Genomic DNA, 24,310 nt, shown 5'->3' with positions numbered 1-24,310 from the left:
CTGAATAGTTTCGACGCAGCTATTTACAATAAAGAATATCGCGTCCTAGTTGTTACAGACGCGCGCGCGCACGCACCTAAATGGGGCGAAAAAGGCGCAAGTACATCATCGCCTGATGTTTATTACCTTAATACACACGATAATCCCTTTCAAAGCTTCATTGAGATAATGCAACGGGAGTTGTCTTTCCTTAAAAACTTTCGTTGGCCGAAGCAAAACTGCTTGCTGTTAAAAGAACTTATCGGCCTGTGGACGTCACGCTGCGTAAGAAACAACTTTGGCACAGTCAAATCCTGGTAACTGGACGTGGGTTAACTAGATCTTTACATTTAATTCTATTTACTTGAAAGCTTCGCATTTGGTTTATTTGAATACCGTTTTCCTCATAATTTACGCAAATTTTAGCGATCCCGTAACGGTCGGATTAACGTAAGTCGACTGCACATTCAAGTTCTCAACGAGTTCAACGTCCCCAACGCTGCTCAGCTGTACCCTGGACAGAAGATCTTCCATTGTTTGTATTATCTATTTTGATAATATTGTATCATGCTACTTTGATTATTGTGCTATTTTGACTGTCTATATGAAATTTTATTATGATGTTACCAGGTTTTATTATTTTTCATTATTACCGCGCCAATACTGGTGCCAGTTCTCTGTTTTTTCTTTTTCGCAGTACATCTTTGTTTTACCCACCGCACTTCGATGCTTCAATGTTACATTTGCTTGACTTGACTCGTTACTCGAAATATTGTACCCCGTCCTCCATTGATGTACACGGTAATATCTTGTATTGTATACAGGGATGACTTCCTTCGCCCCATAGCCCAGGTGTAGTAGCTTCGGCTCGTAAAAAGGAACAAAATTTGACTTTTTGATGACTTCTCGTGTTCGATTATCATTAGACGATCGGATAATCGGTAAGTGTTCATTTACCTTAAATATACGGCCATTTAGGTAATTTTTCTTATTCTTAAAAAATGAATCTTCAAAAAATTCTCTCGAGGTCTGAGAGGAGGTTGTTAAGGCAATTCGCAGAATATGTCATCTTGATTCGTGCTGCGTGCAACGAGTATTCACCATGAGCGATTGTTCATTTGTGACGCTTCAAATAAAGCCGGCCTGTGTGGCACAGCTGACATCAGTTCCTTACCGCTCGCCTACCTGGAGCCTCTGCTCTGTATGCTTAAAGGAGCCATGAAGACAAAACACAAGTTTGGTTCATTCGAAAGGTTGCCTCGTTAGAATGATATTGACACCACTTGTAACGCACACTTCGCTCAAATAAGCTATATAATGAGGAAAAAAGGGAATGGCCATGCGACCCGCAGGCTCATTTCCCCCAACAGAACCTATGATGTCATATGTGCCCAGCTGTGTGTTTGGCTGACGCCGGTAAAAGCAAACGCAAATTAGGCAGAGCTTATAAACATGCCGAACAAGCTTTTTGCGCCTAAATGTAATTCATATTCATTTTACAGCAGTAAGAATGGTGAGTTAAACGATGAAAGTTACGAAAGTACACGCAAATATAGAAGTACCGATGCGCACTGCTGTTGGTACTGGGCGCACTATGCTTTTTTTAGCTGCACAGCGGTCCGCCACTTTGGAGTTGTCTTACACGACATTGGCCGATTGGCGTAAACGACGTTGTCTTACGTGACCCTGTTTGTCGAGCATACCCCATGTTTCACAAAACGATTACTTTCTACCGTACCAAAAATATCGCGCCAATCCACCCCATGAATGTGGTTGGAAAGCAAAGCTGTAAGCGGCACCCATAACGATTACCGATGCGACGTCACTTAAATTCACTCACATCGCTCTACAAATAGCAACACCAGAGAGAAGTGAAATGCACTTAACCACACCATTTATTACTTCAAAGAAATATTCTTGTTAAGGTTAAATCGACGCATGAAGCATGAACGGTGTTTGGTTGAGTTGTATTGGTGTAGCAGAAGAGTGGAAACTTTTTTTATAAAATTAAAGTAAGCTCCAACCCGGTGTTAGACGATCTGACTTCTCCGTCTCTGCGCCGCGGACGGAGGCGACAAGATTTGCGGCAGAGGAGGAGGAGAAGGAGGAAGAAATACTTCTGTTCAGATTTCTGAACGGCCCAGAGTCCAGTCCTGGGGAGTGATTCCTTCTTCTGTGGGGCCCATATGGAGTCCGCGCAGCCTGTGTTCTGTCCACCCGCTGAAGCTGGGTAGGTAGAGAGGGCCTGGACAGCAGCATCTCCCATTGCTTTTGTTTGGTAGTTGACGGAAAGAGAGGAGGGTGCTCAGGGCTAAAGTCGCACACCCCGATTACGGGGCGGAGTGTTCCTACTTCTGAGCAAAATTTACATGCAGTGTCGTAGCGATTCGGATGCGTTAAGTTAAGACGCGTAGGCTGTGGGAAGGATCCCGGATTGTATGAGCCGTAGGGTAGTTTGTTGTTCTCTGGAAAGGTCAGGGTAAGGCGAAGGTACGGTCTGTCTCAGAAGGCGATAATGCTGGGTTATCTCCCTGAACGTGACAAGCGGGTGACTGTCCTCGTGCAGCTCCATAGCACGGGAGGTAAAAGCGCAGGCTTGTGGGTGGGCGTATTTGTTGCCCTTCATTGAAGCGTGAAGGGGTGTCCAGATGAGCTGAATAAGACCGTTTGGGGAGTGGTTTTTTAACACGCGCAGTGCAGGTCAGGACACCCAACCCTACTGGTAATTCCAATAGGCTTGCTGGGAATCAATGACTACCCTCCGAACCCCTGGTTGAGCGAGAGCCAAGGTGATGGCTGCCTCTTCTGCTGCCGTCATTTCTTGGGTCCTAAGCGAGGTACACGCAAGGGGGTTGGTTCTGGAGGTAGCCACGATGATGGCGTATTGCTGCCCTCGATGTTTGGAGGCGTCTGTGTAGATAACTGCATGATCCCCATCGAGGGTGGTGTTTAGCGCTTGAGCCCGTGCTTTTCGGTGACCCTCGTCACGTGAGGGGTTCATATTTCTAAGCAAAGGGAGCATCTTTAGTTTTAGTCGCCAACAGTGAGAGTACGTCAAGCGGAGTGACATTCTGGGCTGCCCAGCCAATCTGGTGAAGCATGCGGTTACCCATCGCAGTTCTGAGTCGGACCTTCTGGTTAGAAAGATGGCCTTCTATCAGCTCTTCCACCGTGTTGTGGAGCCCCGTGCTAAGCAGCCTCTGTGTGGACGGACTCATGAGAAGACCAATGGCCTGCTCGACCACCTTTCTAATCATTATATAAAGCATCTCTATGTCTTCCTCGTTGAGAAGAAGACAGGGGGTTGACGTAAGTAACTCTCGAGAGGACAAAAGCTTCAATTAATCGAAAGGTACCGGATTCCTTTAGGCCTCGCTTCTTGGTTGCAACTCGCCGGATCATGTGTATGATTTGATTAATGCTGTTTTTGAGGCGCTGCAAGGAGACGTCACTCTTGGTGTTAGCCTCGAGAAGTAGGCCCAGGATCTTGATGCCTGGGCTTGGAGTGATGGCGTGGCCATCAAGGAGTATTTGAATGTATTCCTTAGTTTGGCGTGAGGGCGGACGACAAGGAGCTGTGATTGTTGACGTGAACGCTGTGATTGTTGACGTGAACACTGGAGGTCACAGGCTTTAGCTATTGGCGTACTAGAAGTGAGATGCCATGCATTGGTGTGAGCTTCCTTTAATTTTTGTAACTCTTAGCACATGAGCAAGGTGCGCAGAGGGCCGCTAGACGGGCGTGAGTGGTCGCGTGACGCTTTCACGTGGCATTCAGCGAGAACGCACGGGGTAAACCCGTAGATGTGCTTGGTGAGTACACCACCTGTCTTCCCAGTCTTCGTGTGGGTTCGTAGCTAAATCGGTAAGACAACGGGCTCTCGCTTTGTTAGTCTGTTAGTTCCAGGTTCGATTCCCGGTAGTGTCAGTTTTTAAAGCAAAGCTTTTTACGTCTACCCCCAAGGGTTCTTTCGCGACTGTTGGTGTCACCAGAAAACTCCAGTGAACAAATAAAAACTGGCACCGCCGGGAATCGAATTGTGTCTGCAAAGCGGCGCAGAGTGAACGTCATTTTAAAACTGCGCTTTAAAACAGTTTAACGTACCCGGATCAATGAAACTTTGTATGGTTACAGGTTATTTTTAGCAGACAAATGCAATGTAAGTTGAAGAGATTCTAATATCTTACTAAAACTTCGCATTGTTATGGAGACATCTATACTCGCAAAACATGAGTAAGTACATTTTAATAAGAAAGGTTACCACCGTTTTTTACAGCTATTAGCTCCTCAATCGAATCTCAGAGATTTTCGTTCGGTTTCATCTCTTATTTATGTGCTATAGTGTGAACCCATTCTCTTACAACTCCCCCCCCCCCTTTAGTTGGCCTGCGGGGCTGCCATAATAACACAATCATCATCGTTATAATTGTTTTAAATTTCCAGCAAACTTCATTCCGGTGTGCGTACTTATACGACAATTTTCAAAAATCAATTCCAACTTGCGATGACTTTAGTCCATGTTTTGGTTACGCTGTACTACAAATCGTATCAAGGAGGCAAAAAAGGACCTCTCCTCCTAGGTGGGGTTTTCCTGGTGCACTCGGCCTGCACCCGCGGGCGTCCTTGCATAGGTCGCTGGAGGAATGCCCACCGGGGAAGCGTGCTGCTGGCGGATCAAAGCAAGGGCGGGAAACGTGGCCAGTTGCGCCAGCCGAGCGGCCACTGGTTGGGCCGTTGGGTGACGGTGACGCCGCGCGTGTGCGACCTGTCACCACAGCAACCGCATGATGCGGCTCACGGGCGTCACGTGACGGTCGAAACTCGGCGCCCGCTGTTTGCCGGCACCGACGTGCAGCCGACGCTCAGGTATAGGCGTGCAGTAGCAGCAGCGGCGCTTCGGACCTGTTGCGTGCTAGCGTGAAAAAAGCGACTCCCGGAATCCGCCGCGGAAGACGCGGCCACGAGGCGCCACGGAGCTCCTTGAGGTCTCTGGCAGGAACGGACTGTCGCGGCCCGCAGGGCGCGTCAGGACCGGTGAAGCGCAGCTCTCGACCAACCGGGTGACTCCAGAGCCAGAAGGCAGCTCGTGTGCCATGGTTTCCTGCGAGGACCCTTCCCGCTTCGTCCAGGGCTTCGACGTCCGCAACCTGGACCGTAAGTGGCCGCCGGTATACGTATAGGGAGCGGAAATGGCAGGGAAGGGCGCAGCAATTGCGAGACCATCCTCTGGTAGACGTTGACAGATGCTTTCTCGCAATCAGCTTTCCCACTGTGTGGTCTTTGGGGATGAAGAAATGGGAAATTAGGGTGCGCAGCTCCACGTATTTGTGCAAATGTGCATATGTGCTGATGACCGGCAACCTGCCATTCAGGACAGAGCTCGGAAAGAATTATTTGATAACTTGGCACGTGATTTCTAGCAGAATGGCACACCGCAGCAAAGGTTGCGTGCATGCGCTATGTCTTATAGAAGTGGCATAATTGTGAAGATTCCAGCGTACTTCTTTCGTAAAAGAAAGTACTACGCTAGATTATTTCACACAGCTGCGGATGCACCTATTTTAACTTTCCTCCGCAGTCTACTTATCATTACTGTGCTAAGATTTTACAGAATCTTCTTGAACGAACTGTTGCTGACATACAGCAACCATTGGTCTTCGCTACAGTGATGATCTTCATGGAGTAGATGATAGCGCATGATGTCTGGCAGAAATTAATGCCTTCGAAACGATTTTTTATGGCGTAAAAGTCATTCGTATCCTTTGAGCGACAAGTTTCTTGTTTTGCTGCTGTTTTTTTATTTTTACTGAAATCGCCGTTTTCTAGCGAAATGCATGTAGCAAAACTGGGGCAGGGTCGCGTTACATATTGCGAATTCCGAGGTGCACCCTTCTGTGTATGCGTAAATGGCATGTTTAGTTAGTTTTACAAACCTTTAAGTTGAAATGCCTCGTGGGTGTCTTGGCCTGGTGAAAAACCACGTAGCGATCACCGAGCGCTAGCGAAAGAAAGAAAGGTTGCTTTATTTGCGAGCGTATACTGCGGTGCCCGAGCCACGCTGAAAGATGAGAAAGTATGTTTTTTAGATTTAATGTTTTTTTTTCTCATGTACTGTCTGTCACAAGGTCGCAACATTCTCTTGCGAAAAAAAAACAAAACAAAAAACAACGTCTGCGAGGCGCGTTTTCAGCGACGAATTTTTTCCCGCGATTCCTGGTGGCTGGGCACGTGCTACGTCTTGTGGAGATGGTGCTCTGACGTGTGATACGTCGCTTAAAAGCCCAAACCGAGCTCTGGGACATCAAGCCGAGGAGAAAAAACAATTTTGATAGCTTAAACTACACTCCAGAGTCTTGTCTCCAAATGCGCGCACATGTTAGCAGAAAATGGGGGGCCGCGGGCGTGTCGTTTTGTAGGGAAAAGAAATTTCCCACATTTTATGTGCATACAATGGTGGCAGCGCCTGTTAAAAATGCAACGAGTTGCTTGTTTTTACGTACATACGCACATACGTATGTAAGTACATACGTAAACCTTTCAAATTTTTATAGTTAACGGTTGATTCTTTGATTGGTGTGAACTAGTTCACCGTCGTATCGCCGCTTATTGTGCACGAAGATTTTTCTGGCTGCTATCACTGCTTCCGGTGTCGCTACAGAACTACCATTGCGTGAGAAGAATCTTTGCCCCGCCACATGCACTGTACTTGCACCGCGTGGAACCGACTTCCCATGTGAACGCCGCCACCGCTGGGAGAAGGGCCTGATGATCTGGCTGCGTGCTGTACTGGTATACCCAGGGGGGACTGGGCCGTTCTTTCCTCCGTTATTCCGCTCTTTGGTGACACGTCTCCCTTTGACGCGGTGCCCATCCGGGAAGCAGACACGGACCACTTGTTATGAACCTACCCGACTCTTCATAGGGAACGCATGCACCACCTACGGCGCACACGACACCAGGCTGCGAGACTGCTAGGTATGAGTTACCACCACCAATCAGTCTGTCCATTTCTGCGCAAGGCGTGGTGTAGCGACAGTATAAGCTCCTGTTTTATGCTGTGAAACAGCCCGCTTTAAAACAAGTAAAAAAATCCACTACGGCCCTGAAGATACAGCAGGCACTGTTACTTCACGCCGGAAAACACTTGGAAGACCTGGCGAAGCTCTGCGCAGTGAGGCTCCTTCTTTTGAAGGTACGCTAGATAACCTCCTTCAACTTCGAGTACACAATCGTTTGTTTGTTTGTTTTTTGTTTGTTTGAGACGCTTATTCCGCATTGTTCACGTCTCATGCCTTGCGCCAGAGACGTTTGGGAAGACAGGAAGGCTAGGGGATAGGGTAGGAAAAGGGTGCACTCAAGGGATGATTTGGGGGGTGGAGGGCTAGGGGATAGGGTGTGGTCCATACTCTCCCCCGTTTTTTCCTGCTTTCTCGGGGCGGGGGAGTCGACTTACCGGCGGTTTGGCCGGGCCGTCGGAGGTCTTGCTTTTTGTGGCCTCCTCTCAAAAACGAGACATGCATATCTTTTTTTAACTCTCCCACAGTGATGTCCTTCGTGGCAGACGCAAATGATTGTAGGAAGCATATATTCAAATGTTCTCTGCACAAAATCTGCGAAAAAGAGACGCCGAAGATGTGACATTCAGAGCTGAGGTGTATGGCCATGATATTGCAGTTATCGGTACCCTGTACGGACAAGCACATTGATCGTGCATAGTTCGCATCGTGAATGGGAAAACATGTGAAGCAGCGCTGTTGTTTGTAAGCCTTGTTTCGTCAAACTGCTGCAACTCAAAAATTTTACGACTCAAAGTCGAAATCTTAGTTCGAGTATCAGATGTTTCTAAAGCGAAAAGCTGATATGGGTTTAATGCTCAACACCTTTTTACGGAGACAATGGCAAGTTTCTGGAGTGGACAGCATACTGTATTTGAAGGTCCAGATATGGCGATGGTCACACATGGAACGCCTTTACAACGGAAGGACCATTTTCGATTTAACCTTGGGATGCGTAATCGCAGATGATTGATGTGATAGTCCCTTTGGTACAACCCCAGGTACAGTACCATACGCGATGATGTAAAACAATTTAAGCTGCTGCTTTTCTGGTGGAGGCAAAAGCGAAAACGCCCGTGTGTTGAGATTTCGGCTCCCAATTAAGATCCCCAGGTGTCAAAATTAATTCGGAGCCCTCCACTACGGAGCGCGTCATAGCCCAGGTGTAGCTTCGGCGCGTTAAAAGGACCCTGTAACACTTGTTTCAACCTTTTTATAACTTTTCAATGCTTTCAAAACATGGTCCATAAGCACGCCCAGTACTTCGAATAGAGCGCCACAAAGCACCTCAGCCAAAAATTAGTTATATGCCTATCGGATAACTTAAAAACTCTGTTAAAATATTGTTCTCTCTTTCCGGCCCTTGGCGTTCTTCGATCGCTCGAATTACGTCATTACAGCGATGTAGCGGCTTTGTGAAATAAAGGGCACAAAAGCAAAGTAAAAATGGAAGGCGGATGTGCTGCTTCGAGCAAATCACGCAGTGCCTCTCTGTGCTAGTGATAACTATAACTTTCACAATGCTTCCAGATGCGAAGGAAACAGTGAAAGTGTTTATCGGAACTGTTGCAGAGTCCCTTTAAACCATGCAATCAATCATCGAATTTAAATCCGCGCCTGATTTCTTTTTTGTGGTTCTGGTTAGTGTCACTAACTAAGGTTACAGAGTATCGGCGCTCTTTTCTCCTATTCTTCCGTGCCGCCGCCGTGATCATTGGTCAGTTCGCATCACGTGACATTTGTTTACACTGCGACGGTTCATGGGCACCGCCATTTTGTTGTTTATGCGCTTTCTGTCGGTCAACTGTGATAGTCTCAGCTCATCCTCCTCCCTGCTCTGCGGCTGCGCGCGACTGGCGTCGTTCCGAACGCGAATCAAAGATAACGAGCTTCGCAGCATTTCAGCTGCAAAAGTGTGTCGACGATGCCGTGTTGCTGCCGCGTCGGCAGTGCTGTTTAGAAATGACCTCGTCAAAGTTAGGGTTGAGGACGCAGAAGCGGCAGTCTGGCAACACTGATAAACACCAAAATGGCTGCCGTTGCTCACTTGCCTGTCTCAGTGACGGTACTCCGTATCTTATCTAGTGACACTAGTTCTGGTGTTAAATTGGCTGCGGACATACAACATGTGGTTAAGATGTCCGGTCAGACGACTCCACAGGAATGCACAGCGCTACATAGCCGTGCAGAGTATTTACAACGCGCTTCACATCTAAGCTGATTCTACAACAATTCGAGTTTTACCTAATTTACAGCGAAGCTGTTAGCTTCTTGTTGGTCGGGATGTTTTATGCTGTCCGTGTGAAGAAAGGAGGGAGAAGCAGAAAGGGTTCGTAAGCGAGCCGAAGCCTCCATAGCAGGAAAACAAAATAAAAAAGTGAGGCACTATGAGAATGAGTGCGACACAGTCGGTCTCGTGTCCGTCAAGGTCAAAGACGACGCCTTTTCATTCGCCTGGCGGGAGCAGACCACGCCACGAACACGTACACAGCCAGCCGCCGATCACATGGACACCGCCCAGCAGGCAAGACACCGAGTGTGGTCGTGGACGCAGCAGGTGCAGAACAAAGAAGGAACGGGAGGCGGAGTCACCTGCCATGCCGGGTAACTTTCAAGGACGTTTGGAACGTACCACCAGAGTCTGGTAGCACTAAGAGTTTCGGTTGCAAGGGCTCTTGCGTGTTGTTTAATTTTTCTAACCAGTGCGTAGCGTACAGTTACTGAATAGTGTTATTCCCAACAGCTTTGCTTGCAATCCGCTTATGTAGGGCAGGATGGCTTCTTAATATTTGGCACCAGTTTATTCCCACAAAAGTTGTAAACATTTTGGATACGTCGAAGCCGCCCTTCCTGTACTCTCTGGGAGCAGTGCTGTCGCAGAAAATTTTGTTTTCAAACGCGTATTTGAAAACAAACAGTACCACGCTTAACCCGCTAAGGCGACTTTAAAAATGAGCGCAGTTCCATCGCGGTGCCGCTACCGTTGGAGCCGTCACAGCAGCTGCACGGGTTTTTCCGGAAAACAGGCTGCAAGAGCAGTCGGAATGGGGATGTACTAAGATAAAGTTACTTCATGTTGGTCTTCTATGGCGAAAGTACTCCCCTACTAAGTTAATTTACTCTCACTAATGCACGAGAACGCTGTGTCATTATTTACAAATAATTGCCATTCGGTATCGCATCTGTTTGGTCACGACTACAACGGCACCGCGGTGGCAAAATTTTCACACATAGCCGAAACATGGCAACTTCCAATGTCAGTTCTTCGCAAACTGAAGGCCAATAACTAGTGGAGTTCGTATTTTATTAATTAACCCCCCCCCCCCCCCCCTGAACCGATACATTATATATATGAGACGATTTTTCAGTAATCCGTCGTAACTCCTCGTTTCATCTGGATATTATAAGACATTACTAGACGGATTTTCGTTACTACGTTAGAAAGCCCTTTAGCCGCCGTTTGAAAATTGTTTTCTTTCGTGGTAAACCCCGCCATTCCCTGGACATGTTCGTAGATAAAGCAGTGGGGCGGGGAAGGCTGGTGGGAAGGAGCAACTGCTACTGATTACATACAGCCTAGCTTTATTTTAAACGAGGGTAAGTAATTGAGCCCCGGCCACCAAGACACGTAATCGTTATCCCTTCGAGCCAGTATATGCTTCCCGTCCTTTCAGAAATTCTAGGATGGTTCTCTTATGAATTATATCATTTCAAATTGTTAGTGTTACTTCTGCGCGCTAAAAAAAGGATATTTTCTCCCGAAACTCTCCGAAACCAAGTAAACACACTCGTCTGCGGAGTGCTATTGATTTGAAGGTTGACTTCCGAGCAGTGCCTAGAGAAGCTTTTTGCTAATGGTAGCTCGGCATGGAGTACACGACCGCAAAGCGGCCAGCTATAATTGTATTGTGATGCATCAACGTACAGGACCCTAAAACGTATGGATCGCTGCCCTTGTTCGTGATATTGTTTTATTGATCTGCCAGCGTAGTTGCTTTGGAAACCGGAGCCTTCTGGTGGGGCTAGTCCCTGTTTGACAGAGCGCTTCACTCCGTTTTTGCCACGCTTTGTTTTTTCCTCAGATGACGTCTCCGACAGTCGCCTCATATCACTTCGTTGACGGAACGATGTATTCCACAAAGGTGAAAGCGCTTTGTAGTGAGAAGGGGCGCCGACAGAAAAACGGCAAGACGGTCCGGGAACTAACTGCAAATGTCGCGTGGCACTAATGCTTCCCGTTGGGTCACTCGGAGGAGCATGTTTGCCGTCATGCCTTATGTGTTGCCCTCGCGGGAAAATGGCAAGCACTGGCAGGGATCAAGCAACATCAGCGGCCGACGCTAAAGGACATCGATTCCGAGACTGCCCGACACGCGTGACAAGCCCTGGCATCAACGATAACTTCTATGTAACTAAACGATGAACATTTACCACTGTTTATAGGTGGAGTAAATTTTCCCGGTTGTAGTAATTGTGGATTCCGCGAAACAATCGAAAACCTTTATTCGTGCAACGTTTCAAATGGATACCGAGTTCGTACGCGCTGTTATTGGAACACTCAGTTTAAATGCTGCGGATCTGCGCAGCCACAATCGCACCGACGGAACAACACTGAACGCAACGAGCAGTTGTCTCCTTAAACAAACAACGACTGTTTACAGCGATGCAGTTGCCCTTCACAAAAACACGTTTCCCGACCCTTATATGCCCAAGTATTCCTTAAGGGTGAACGGCGTAAATAAAAGAGAAGAAAAAGGGTTACCGAACAGTTATTTTCCTTTTCCACACTGTGTCAATGCAGGCAAGAATGTGTGGAGCATTGCTTCGTGGTTATGTGGTACTACAAAATTTAGGCTCATCATTTGACGGAGTTAATAAGACTTGTTGCTGGATAGTTGGTTAATGACAGACGAACATATAAATGGTGCGCGGAAGACGAGGACAAAGACAAGAGAGACAGGACTAGCGCTCGTCCTGTTTTAGATGCAAAGCATCTCTTGCTCTCGGCTCTGCCGTCCGTCGTCCGTCCGTCATCCGTCGTCCATCCGCACCTCTCGCCCTCTCCCCACCAGCTGTGCGATAGCGCGCGCGCTTCCCCTCCTTTCCCTCTCTCCACGCCAGCTGTGCGATAGCGCGCGCGCTCCTCCTCCTCCCCCCCTCTCCACGCCAGCTGTGCGATAGCGCGCGCGCTACTCATCACCGCAGCTGCGCGATAAGCGCGCATGCGCGTCTTCTCTCTCATCTCCTCCTCTCCACTCCATCTGCTCTATATAATAAACCCGGTCCGCGCGCCGCTCCCTCAGTTGTTGTTTCGGTTGAGTCACGCTGCGCCGTCCGATGAGCTGAATGGCCGCCAACAATTCTGTCATTTTCCGCTGTTTTGATACCCAATTTCGTGAAAGTTTCGGAACCTCCGAGATGCTTCACATCAACTCAGGGTTCCCTCGCGGGAAGGTGGTGTCATTTTTTTTTTCTTGTCTCCGTCCTCATCTTTCGCGCAGCATCTATTTCTTCGTTCGATTTGATGGAGTTTTGCGCATGTACGTATTCAGATACAAAATAAAGCACGCGCATCGCACCCTAATCGCTGACACTTTACAGACTAAGGGACGTTGTAATGAAGTATAGTAATCCCTCGTTATAACGAAGTCAGCGGGGCGACAAAAATTTTTGTTCTAAGCCGTGTTTCGATATTAACGACAAATCGATAGAAGCTAAAGTAGTTAAACTTTAATTGCACCACAACTACGAGGAATCAAAGCACAATGTATTCAGCAGAGAAAAACTTTATTCGGGTGCAAAAAAGGCAGTGACCTTTGGCTGCTTCATGTTCTTGCAGGGCGCGAGCAACGTCTTCTCCAATTTAACCAAAGAGTGACTGGCGTCCGATCGCCTCTCAGACGCAAGAGCGAATGCAAAGGAGAAGGCAGTGGCCACTTTTATAGAAGGAGAGGGGAAGGGGGGGGGGGGGGGGGGGGGGGGCGTCACGGAAAGCTATGAGAGTTTCGCGCTGGAAAGCGTCGCAAATTCCGTGGCGCGATTCCGAGGTTGTTTTTGGTGAGTTCGAAAAACAATGATTAACCCCTCATTGTGGGTACACACCGCAATCATAAAAATTGACCGGTTTCGAACTAGGGTTTTGCATGATCACTGGGCATGTTTTTTTTGCGAAGCATGCATGCAGCCGTGAAGTTTGCCAAACGAATTTTTCGGCGCCCCGCTGTCGACGACACTGCTTATTCTATGCTTCGAGTGTCAGTGTTCGCGCACCGTCGCGTCCACGCTATTGACCAATGTCTAGGGCCAAAATTCAATGACCCTACTACGAATCTGGACCGTTTTTATAAAGCCGGATAGCGCGAATCAAGCATGACCGGCTAGAGAAAATCGCAGGGGAAACACCAGCTTGTTAACCCGCCATGTTGACCGCCTGACTCGCCGCTGTATCGCCGCCGCTCGGCGATACCTCCGCTCGCCACTTCGTTCTAAGCGGGTCCAGCTCTTCGTGCGTTTCGAGTAATGCGGCCTAAAGTGCGGGAATTTGGGTTGGGACCAAACAAATTTAGAATAAAGCGATATTTCGAGTAAAGTGATTTCGTTATAACTAGGGATTATGTTGAACCCGACAAACGCCGAGTCCATCGTATATAAGTTTATGCGATCAGAAATGCGCCGTCGCTCAATTAACGCGAAGGTCTTCGTGGGTGTGTGTGGTGGGTCATCTTACCGAGTCGGTGCGGGTACATAATCAGTCACTACTTGCTGCTGAGTCACAGCGCCACAACCTGCGCAAAACCGATTTTGTCTCCATTTCGTGGAACATGCAATGCCCACCAAAACTGAGCCTTGCCATCTGGCGGAGTGAAGCCATGCAAGAGATCCGTACATTGAGGATGAGCTTCGCTTGTGCAAGCAGCCAACTCGTTCATTTTGTTTAACTGGACGTGCTGCCAATTGCAGTCGCAGAATCAGGCACCCAGTCCAAGGCTACGAAACCTGCAACGAATGAAGGAATTCAAGAGATTGCAGGTCGACAACTGAGCAGCATTCGTACATGGAATCATAAAATGCATATTTTAAAATTTTTCGCTATGAAACATGCGCAGCGCAAAAAAAAAAGGAGGAGTAGTGGTAGGAGGAACAACCGTTTTTGAGAGCAGAAGAAGGATGGCCGAGTCGTCAGTCCTGTGGTAGGCCTTTCCAGACCAGGAAGCATTGGGCTCGAGATCCACCCTCGGCACTTTCGATCAGGAGGCTGTGGTCATCAGTGAGTAAGCCAGCCAGCTGGACTTCTTGCTACTCAGGAGTGCGGTGTAAAGGCAAAAACAAACAAAGAATAGAAAACAGGGCCAGAGCTGGTGTTTGCTAGGCCATTGCGTCTGTAAGGCGCAGGTGCCACTGTAAGCGTAATTTAACAGTCTCCTAAAAGCATGAGGGTTCCGGCTAGTTGGTAATCCATGAACTACACTGCAGCGCGAAAAAAGAACAGGGATGAAAAGAAAAGGGACTAAAACAAGCGCTGACTTCCAACTCATTTTAATTAAAAGAAAACACACATAAATGTACATTCTATCGCAGCGTCATGGCAGATACCACAGCTGCAGAACAGCCACCTGCACAAAAAAGATTGAAACCCGCTGTCGGCAGGCATCGCAACACGTAACAAGGAACATAATACAAAACGATCAGTCATGGAAAAGTTCACGATTGGGTGTTTAATAAGTAATCTCATTTTTTGGCAACAGAATGGACGGCGCACTTGCGCTTATCTCCTTCGCTTTCTATTACAACTGCCTCGATAGTCTCTCGGATAAGTGCATGACCATGACGGCAGACAACAACACACTTGTCAAACGGTGGCGTGCAACCTGCCTGGTCACACGAACGACAAGGCCGGCTGAGATTCCCCTCCAGACCGCGCCTTACATTATTATCATGCTCCCGCAACTTTTTATTCAGACAGCGGCCCGTCTACCCTACGTAATTCTTACCGCGTGAAAGGGGAATCTTGTAGGTAACCCCTCCCCCACAAATTGTTGTTATGCCGTAGTACAGCCGTACATCCATGGAGTATCACACATATTAAAGAAAGTTGCCGATCGTGTGAGTCTTCAGGTCCTATTATCTGCACCGCAAAAGTTGTCCCGGCTATGTAAAATAAATTGGCCCAATTCTGAAGTGGGTAGTGTTTGCCCCGTAAATCACCGCACAATATTTGTTTATTGTGTGGAAAAGGTTATCTACAAGATTCCCCTTTCACGCGGTAAGAATTACGTAGGGTAGACGGGCCGCTGACTGAATAACAAGTTGCGGGAGCATGATAATAATGTAAGGCGCGGTGTGGAGGGGAATCTCAGCCGGCCTTGTCGTTCGTGTGACCAGGCAGGTTGCACGCCACCGTTTGACAAGTGTGTTGTTGTCTGCCGTCATGGTCATGCACTTATCCGAGAGACTATCGAGGCAGTTGTAATAGGAAGCGAAGGAGATGAGCGCAAGTGCGCCGTCTATTCTGTTGTCAAAAAATGAGATTACTTATTAAACACCCAATTGTAAACTTTTCCATGACTGATCGTTTTGTATTATTTTCCTTGTTACTTGTTGCGATGCCTGCCGACAGCGGGTTTTAATCTTTTTTGTGCAGGTGGCTGTTCTGCAGCTGTGGCATCTGCCATGACGTTGAGATAGAATGTATATTTATGTGTGTTTTCATTTCCTTGTCTTTTCCTTAAAATGTTTGTTTGGCGCTATTTGCCCCAGCTGGCCTTGCGCCAAAAAACTCCAACCATCATCATAATCATTTTCCTTAAAATGAGTTGGAAGTCAGCGCTTGTTTGTAGTCCCTCTTCTATTCGTCCTTATTCTTTTTTCGCGCTGTCTAGCCCATTTAGCAGTGTCATTTACGAAATAACGTGTATACATGAGGCGTGCACGCATCAGATTATAGGTTTCATTAACGGGACGTTGGTGGGAGGTCGTGTCGCAAGCCGCGCACCACAAAACGCTTTGCAACAAAGCCAACCTTTCAGTGCGCTTCGCGGTAAAGCTGACACATATCCTCGCAGGTGATTCACCGGAGAGCTAATTATGTTGCGCCACAGCTGCGGCACTGCCGCCACCGTCATCTTCTTCAAACCGGGACCAGCGAAGAAGCGAAAATGTTCTCCTTTTTGGCAAAACCTGGTAGCATGTTCTGCGGCAACGCGAACATTATAACGGCAGTGTTCTAACCAATCTTGTGAGTGACTTTATTAGTTTGGATTTCCGAAATGCAGCTTGTACATCGAGCGACACGAAACGCTTTCCCTCAAAGACAGCTTTACAGCAGGCTTCGCCCAAAGCTACGAGATGCATACCCTCGCAGGTTATTGGCCGTAGAGCTACATATTTCGCCATGACTGCAGTTGCGACACCGCCGCCGCCGTCTTCTTGGAAGCGGGATCAGCGAACAAGCTGAATGTGCTTATTCGCTTCGGCGGAGCTGTTCGAAACCTGGCGGAACGCTTTGTAGCAAAGCCAGCCTTATAACGAAAGTTTACTGATTGTACTCTTGTGCGACTCTTGTTCAGCGGAGTTACGGACAGCGTATTGTATGTCGAGTATAACAAAATGCTTTTGCGACAAAACCCCTCATTACGGCTTTTTATGCGACAAAATGATGGCAGGTACCTTGCAGCCGATTCGCCGAACAACTAATGCGCCCCCACCGTATCACGGGGACCCCGCCCTGCAGCCTCCGTGTTTTCTTTTTCTTTCTTTTTGACGAGGAGCAGCCAAGAAGACAAACGTGCTGCTTATTACAGATAACTGGCGGCATGCTTTGCGGCACAGCGAACTTATAAAGTTCGCTGTGAATCGTAGTTTCTGAATCGTACTCTTCTGTGTGATTCTTAATAATCATCTTTAATAACCTTTGAACTAACACGACAAAAACTAAAATTCCCCCCAGGTAGTTCCCTTCGGGGAGATGGTGTAATTTTTTTTTATGGCGCAGCCCTTTGGCAGCAGTCTCTGGGCTGAGCCAGTTGCCGGCGTAACCGAGGGAACGATGGCCTGGACCGACGAGTTGAAGAAAAAGCGAACAGTAAAAAAAAGCGAAGAAGGAGAGGTCGCGACATTGGGAGGGGAGAGCGGTTCGCCGTGGCGGCACGAGACCCGAAAGTATGCGGTGGGGGAGGGGAGGGGACAGTTTGCTGTGCCCGAACGAGGCGCTCGACGGCGCGACGCTGGGTCGAAAACGTGAGGGGGGCGTGCGCGTGACTGTGATGTGCGTTAGCTTAAGACGCAGTTCGCGGTTTCTTCCTGAGACGCACTTCGTGCCGCCGCCGCAGAGGCTCACCATAGCTGCCTTCGAGAGAACCCAGGAGTGAGTGCTGCCTCAGCGCACTCACAAGTCAGTATCGTAATCGCCAGTTCCTTTTTTAGATGCAGAGCATCTGATTCACTCGCCTTGTCCCTCCGGCGTCGTCGTCGTTGTTGTCGGCGTTGTCCACCCCTCTGCCATTCTCCTCGCCGCGCGAGCTGCGCTCTCCGCCGCTCTCCGCCGCTCACCCCCTCTCCTCTCCGATAACGAACACTCTCTCGCGAGGGGCATTGGATTGGATTTGATTTGATTTGATTTGATTGGATTGGATTGGCTTGGCTTGGCTTGGCTTGGATTCAGTTGGATTGGATTTGGATTGGATTGGATTGAAGTGGATTGTGTTGGATTGTGTTGCGTCATAGCCGCGGCACGTTGCGTCATAGCCGCGGCAGACGCGCTGGGGCCGGCGCATGTGCAGTACTCTCTCTTCCGCGGTTTCCTCTCCTTCGGGCGCGCTGCGCATATAACCGGTGTGCCGTTCTCCGGCGAAGCAACATCCACGCTTGGCTCAAACACCTAGAGTCCACGCCGCTTTACAAGTACGCCAACGTCGTCATCGACTGGGACCAGCTTACGCAGTCCCCTCAACGTTATGTGCGCTATAAAACGCGTTCCCTTCGCCGCTCCGCCTATGCGTCGCATCTACACAGGGGTTCCCGCGAGGGAAGGTGGGAGTTTTTTTTCTTCGTTGTTCGATGATTTTCCTATCGTGTTTTGTCAACTGAGGAAAGAGCGCGGAGCTTTTTTTTTTTGTTTGTGTGCTCATCTCTCTCGCGGCAGCCACCATCTGTTTCGGCGGTAGCCAAACTAGTAGTAGTAGTAGTAAACGTTTATTGGAGCAAAGGGGAAAGGGGAAAGGGTGGTGGTGAAGCGTCCCTAGTCCAGGATGCCTCTCGACCGGGCCGACTCAATGGCCCGAGAAACCAAGGCCCTCTGGCGGGCCGGGTCCGGGCTGGTCAGCTCAGTCTCCCACTGCTCCGGGGTGGGGAAGGGGGGGTGGGTTAGGGGAGTGGGGACAGGAGTATACGAGGTGGAATGTGGTGAGTGGGGTGTCGCAGTGTTGGCATTGACGGGGGTAGATAGTGGGTGCGATCTGGTGGAGGATGACGTGGTTGTAAAAGGTACCGGTCTGAAGGCGACGATAGATTATGGCTTGCTGGTTGGTTAGGGAGTGGTGTAAAGGGGGGTAGACTCGGCGGGTAAGGGTGTAGTGGTACAGAAGGGCATTGTACGTGTTATCAAGAGGAATTTGGAGGAGGTCGTCGTTCGTGCGGGGTGATGGGATCACTTGACCATCGGTGGAGAATGCCCGGAAGTGCAGAGCTCGGGCGGCGGCGTGGGCCGCTTCATTCCCCGGAAGGCCGGAGTGTCCGGGAGTCCAGACGATCGTAATGGTGGTCTCGTCAGGTAGACGCTGGAGGAGTGGAATGGCCTGGGGTGGGGCTAGACCTGCCTGGTAGAGGCGGCATGCCTGCTGTGAGTCGGAGACTACAGTGATGTGCGGATGCTTGGCATGGGTGGTGGCTGCGAAGGCGATTGCCAGAGCTTCTGCCGTCTGTATTTTGTTGGTGTGCGTGGTGACAGCCGTGGAGATTCAGCCAGCGTGATTTAGGGTGACCAAAGTTGTGCGTCGAGCGCAGGAGTCATAGGCGACGTCAGTGTAACGGACCTGGGGGTCATCCGCTAGCTTCTTCATGAGATAGCGGACCCGCGCTTCCCGACGGCCTCTGTTGAAGGTGGGATGCATATGTCGTGGTATGGGGGAAACGTGGATACGGTGCTTGATGGTAGTTGGGAGGCGTTGTGGTCGGTCTTGATTTAGCGGTGCAGGGTAGCCGAGCGTGCGGAGAACGGAATGGCCAGTTGGCGTTAAGCTGAGGCGTTGAAGTTGGGAGTTTCGCTGAGCCTCCACAAGCTCGCCAAGGACGTTGTGTATGCCCAGCTTGAGCAGTTTGTCCGTAGAGGTGTAAATGGGGAGGCCAAGAGCCGTTTTGTATGCTTTACGAATGAGGGCTTCAATTTTAGCGGTTTCTTGTGGTCGAAGATTGAGATACGGTGTGGCATAGGTGATTTTGCTGATCAGGAGAGCTTGGACCAGACGACAAATTTCCCATTCAGTGAGGCCGTGATGTCGGCTGCGGATTCTGCGGATAAGATGGGTTAGGCGAGTAATGGATGTCTGAAGTTGCGGAATGAGCGCTGTACCCGTGCGTCCCGATGGAAGGGGACGCCGAGGACGCGGAGGGTGGTCACGGAGGGGATAAGTTCGCCTTGAATCGACACTTCAGGATCAGGTGTGAGAGGAGGAGGGCGGCCACGTGATCGGGCCCGCAGGATGAGAAGGGCTGATTTGGCAGGTTCACAGGTCAGGCCCCTGGGACGAAGGTAGTTGACGGTGGTGTCTACAGCTTTTTGGAGGGCGTCTTGCTGTTCTCCACTGGAACCAGAGGTAGTCCAGAAAGTAATGTCGTCGGCGTATATGGCATGTTGAAGGTTGGGTATTTTGTTCAGAAAAGTAGGTAGTTCAAGTAATGCGATATTGAAAAGTAGGGGGGTTATTACAGATCCTTGCGGTGTCCCTTTAGGGGGTGTTCTGATGATGGCCGAGGTTAGACTTCCGAGCTTGATAGTAGCCGTGCGCTCTCGGAGAAACGCTGCAACGTAGTTGAAGGTGCGAGACCCGCAGAACCAAACGGAATAGAGTTATTTTTTAACAAACACATGCACAATTATCATGATACAAGCTGGGCAGAAAGCTACGTCATTTTCTTTTTTCCTGTTTTAAAAATCTGCTGGCCCCGTTCAAGACACCTGTGCCCAGGCGGAGATACCTTTCCAAGGCCTATCATTAACCAACACCTGTGATACTTTGCTTTGTATGCACACTGTAGGTTTACAAAAATATTTTATTTGCCTATAGTAGCATGCAGCAAACGCAGCCTTTAGATTCCTGATAATATTCAATGGTTAGGGGGCAAGCTAGCCACCTTATGAAAGCTCAAAAAACCGCTGCAACGACCGGTATGTAAATATCATTAAGGATAGCCAAGAAGTCACAAGGGTACAACGTTGGTTTTACCAAGATAAATAGCCGCTGAAACATCGATGAAAGTGAAGAAAAATAAAGACTGCTGCAACAAAGCAAGAAGTCTTCGGAAGCATGGAAAGATAATGTTTTTTTTTATTGTTGAAGAAAATAAAATATTAAATTATTTTTTCCTTGCATATCGAACTTGTTGCCTCACGTACGAAGGAATGAAAGAATTTTATTCTTTAGTGTGGTTACATGTACAGACTAGCGGAAGTAAAAGTTATAAGCACGAAAATCTCGACACTTCAATTTGCCGCAACCATCTGGCGGAAGCAGAGCAGGACACTCATTGCGAAGTTTAAAGCGAACTCTCGATATTTTTCTCGTTTCATTTCCGGACTGTTTCGTGCTCACGAAGTGCACGATGGAGTTCTTTCCGCAGTCTCCTTGGCTACGTGCAGTACGAGGACCTTCTTTGCGAAGTCTCATTGATTCTCTACGACGACCTCATCTAGTGGTAGCACCCCACTGCACGGCGGCGCCCCGGTATGGGCGTCGGGCGTAGTTGAAGGGAGCGCCGCGTTAGCGAAATTTGCCATGCAGGCTGTCTTGGTCGTGTACGAGCGCGCGAGCAATTACTCCCCGTGTCGCTGCTGGGAAAACGCATCCACACTTGATTCAATATTGAAAAGCCGGGCGGCGGCGGCGGCAGCCACATGCGGCGCGGGGCGCTTGAGAAGGGCGCGCGAGTTGGCGCGGCACACGCCTTGTTGCGTACAACAGCCCGCCTCGGCACCACTGATATCGCTAATGACCTGTTATTACCACTGACGCCCAAAGAAGGCCAAAAGAGGACATCTATGGTTCGAGAGCGGCTTTTCACAAGCGGAGAGAAGACGATATTTGTCACGGTGCAATGTGCGTAATTGTTACTTGCCACAGCCGAGATGCCAGCACCTTTCACGAAACCACCCGAAGAAAGAAAAGAGCGCCACAAAGGCAGATGTGGGGGGATCAACGGTTCTGCGGCATTCAGCAAATGCGCTGTCAATAAAAATCCCGGAGCTGCTTCTTCGCTTCCCCCTCCTCAACGGGAAGGAAATTTAGAGTGCCCGTCGGGCCACGCTCGCTCTTGTTGTCGACACCATAGGGTCAGAGGCCAAAGAGTTATTTGACGGACGTGACCCCAGACACTTGAAAGCACTATGGAATGGATAACTGTCGGGTCAGCAACTCCGTGGCATGTTTTTTTTTTTCCCCTCCTCGTCAACACTTTGCCGGAAAATGTTGCCATTTAACTCAGCGAAAATTCTTCTGGCGTTCATTTTTTTCTTTCGTGGGCTTGGCCATGGCGGGATAGGCCATACAGTTCCGATTTTCGACGATTTTCCCATTTCATTTCACACTATCCGCAGTAGTTGGAAGATTTCAAAGTTTTGTTTGGGCGCGTGTGCTTTTCTTAAGTACCCTATAGTCGCTGGGAATGTCCACTAGACTGTACTTAGACGAGTTCGCTCGTGAAGTTGTGGCCAGATAAAGTAACCAGATAAGTAACCAGAGTTGTAACCAGATAAAGTAACTGAAGGTAAGGTGTGGTAGCAGTAGCAAAACGCATAGCAAGCGCGGAAAGAGGGTGAGAGAGTGAAACTTCTTTATTGAGCCGATTCTGGCAGGAGTGGAGACAGGTAGACGTGCGCCGTCACGGCTGCTACCCCTCTTCCAACCAGCAGGAGCTGATCGCAAAGGCGGAAGCTGGACAGCAGCGCCTCCCACTACTCGGGGGAATTGAGAGAGGGCTGAGGTTGAAAATATGTATTCTGTGTGCATTCGAGGATATTGTGCCTGAACGTTCCTGACTGCGCGCAGAATTTATATTGGCCTTCATGATGATTTAATTGGCGTATTCATGGGAGGTTGTGGCCATTACTACACCAGGGTGGCCAATCCTGCTCTGGTGAGGGAGTGCATTACCGGCAATGGTCGCCGGGGTCAGGCCGCACCCCAAGCCCCTTTGTGCAATTCCATCAATACGCGGATTTTTTTTTTTTTTTTCATCCGGTGGGAATTGTCCGGCACCGGAATCGAACAGTTGGCACAGGACCGAGGCAATTGGAGAATAATGGGAGAGGCCTTTGCCCTACAGTGGGCGTAGATAGGCTGGTGATGATGATGATGATGATGATTTGGGAACTTCGGGTGCATTAGTGTTGGGCCGCGGTACTTGTTTGTTTGGACAAGTGTGAGCGTGGTCTCATGGGTCTTGGGTTACAGGCGGGACAACGGAAGTGTTCTGCGGCTGAGTCTGTAGTGCTGTGCCATTTCCCGGCAGGCCGTGAGTGGTGTAGGTTCAATTGGGTCCTCCGCAGCCTGGTCGACAAAACCGCGGGCCTTGGGGTGGCCTTGGTCATTGCCCTTCAGGGAGGAATGGGCCGGCGCCCACACCACCTCGGCTTCCCTGGCTAGCTTAACAGTACGCGGTATGTCATTAGAGCCACACAGCCCGACGGGATGCTCCTGCATACTTCTTGGGAATCTCTAATTACGACTTTCTTCCTCGTTTGTGTGAGAGCTATACGGCTACTGCTAGTTTTGCTTCTTGCGTCGAGGCTCGTGGCAGGGTGACCCCGACTGCGAGGTCGGTCTTCGTTGTAACCAACGCTACTTTGGCCTGTCTTTTGGGGGTATGTGGCAGCATCTGTGTAGAGCAGCGTGGGTAGAGGTACGTATTTTTTGTCAAGAGCCTTCCTTGGCTTTAGCTTCTCGCCTACACTTATAATTCAAGGAGGTCCGGAGTGCCTCGACACTCTTTACGTAGGCTCGCTTCACCACAATGCACGTGAATGACCAGCCGGTGTTCCAAAGGAAGCAGTTGCGACGAATATGAAGGACGGGCAATTGATTTGATACGATCCACTGGTGTGTTATCAGTAGTATGGTCAAAGTCGTATTTTAATTCTAAAGCTTTCCGTAGTGTTTCTTTATAACCGCTTCATGTATACAAATGCATAAAATTCGTCGCAACCCGAGTACCCTCTATTGTTCGTTGTATTGTTATAATTTATGGGAGAAGAGGCTCGTGTTGGTAGCTTGATTTTTTTTCATACGGTTTGAATATTCGCCTAAGCAATTTTTTAGAGAATTTAATCTCTTTCATTCTCTCTGCATGGCGACAAGACCTCTCGTCGCCGCTCTCCTTGCAAACATTAAATTTCGCCCCTTCTTGAAATCAAATTTCGTCCTAGCCTTAAAGCACCGGCCTTCAGCTCAGCCGTACAAGAAGCCAAGAGCGCAAGCATATTCCCTGCTTGGGTAAAGGCCGGATGACATTTTTGCAACGTCGAAAGCATCCGTACGATTAGCGGCTTAGACCATTTGCAGCTGGTCGATTCGCTTCGAATCGTTTCGAAATAACTTGTGCCCTAAAATTTCACCGTTATAGGGTGCGTCAGCGCCAAATGCGGTTGCGAAAAAAAAAAAACTTTCCTAACGAGATACTGCATGAAGAAGAATCGTACAATGGCCTGATGCGTCGACAGGCCTGTAGCAACAATAAGACAGAAAGAGCGACTTCGTGTGGGGAAACTCTCATAAAACGAAGGATGAGAGGATCGGTGCAACATTCTAGAGATTCGCTTCTTTCAAGGTGGTTTTCGTTTCGTTTTTTGGCGGGTAGGCGGTGCAGTTTTAGCGCTTTACAACTTCGAGATATATCAAAGCACCCCGGCACTAAAACAAAGCAAGAAACTATAGTGTGCTCGCAGACCAACGAGCGGCCCATATATATATATATATATATATATATATATATATATATATATATATATATATATATATATATATATATATACATAGAGAGAGAGAGAGAGAGGGGAGAGAAAGAGAGA

The 24,310-nt window shown here is 48.8% G+C and overlaps 1 protein-coding gene across 1 annotated transcript in view; it reads left to right on the top strand.

The window, feature by feature from the left end:
- The first annotated feature begins 4,939 nt into the window (after positions 1-4,939).
- LOC144149208 (band 7 protein AGAP004871-like) overlaps positions 4,940-24,310 on the top strand; it is a 493,398-nt gene continuing 474,027 nt past the window's right edge. Inside the window, exon 1 of the mRNA XM_077680766.1 lies at positions 4,940-5,134. Within this exon, the coding sequence (XP_077536892.1) occupies positions 5,074-5,134 (61 nt within the window). The 5' untranslated portion in view covers positions 4,940-5,073. The remainder of the gene's footprint in view (positions 5,135-24,310) is intronic.

The sequence above is a fragment of the Haemaphysalis longicornis genome, unplaced genomic scaffold (assembly GCF_048455015.1).
Source record: "Haemaphysalis longicornis isolate Haplotype H1 unplaced genomic scaffold, Haemaphysalis longicornis Haplotype H1 scaffold_1, whole genome shotgun sequence".
Lineage (NCBI taxonomy): Eukaryota > Metazoa > Arthropoda > Arachnida > Ixodida > Ixodidae > Haemaphysalis > Haemaphysalis longicornis.
Note: the sequence above shows the minus strand (reverse complement) of the source record. Positions and strands in the feature narration are given on the sequence as shown.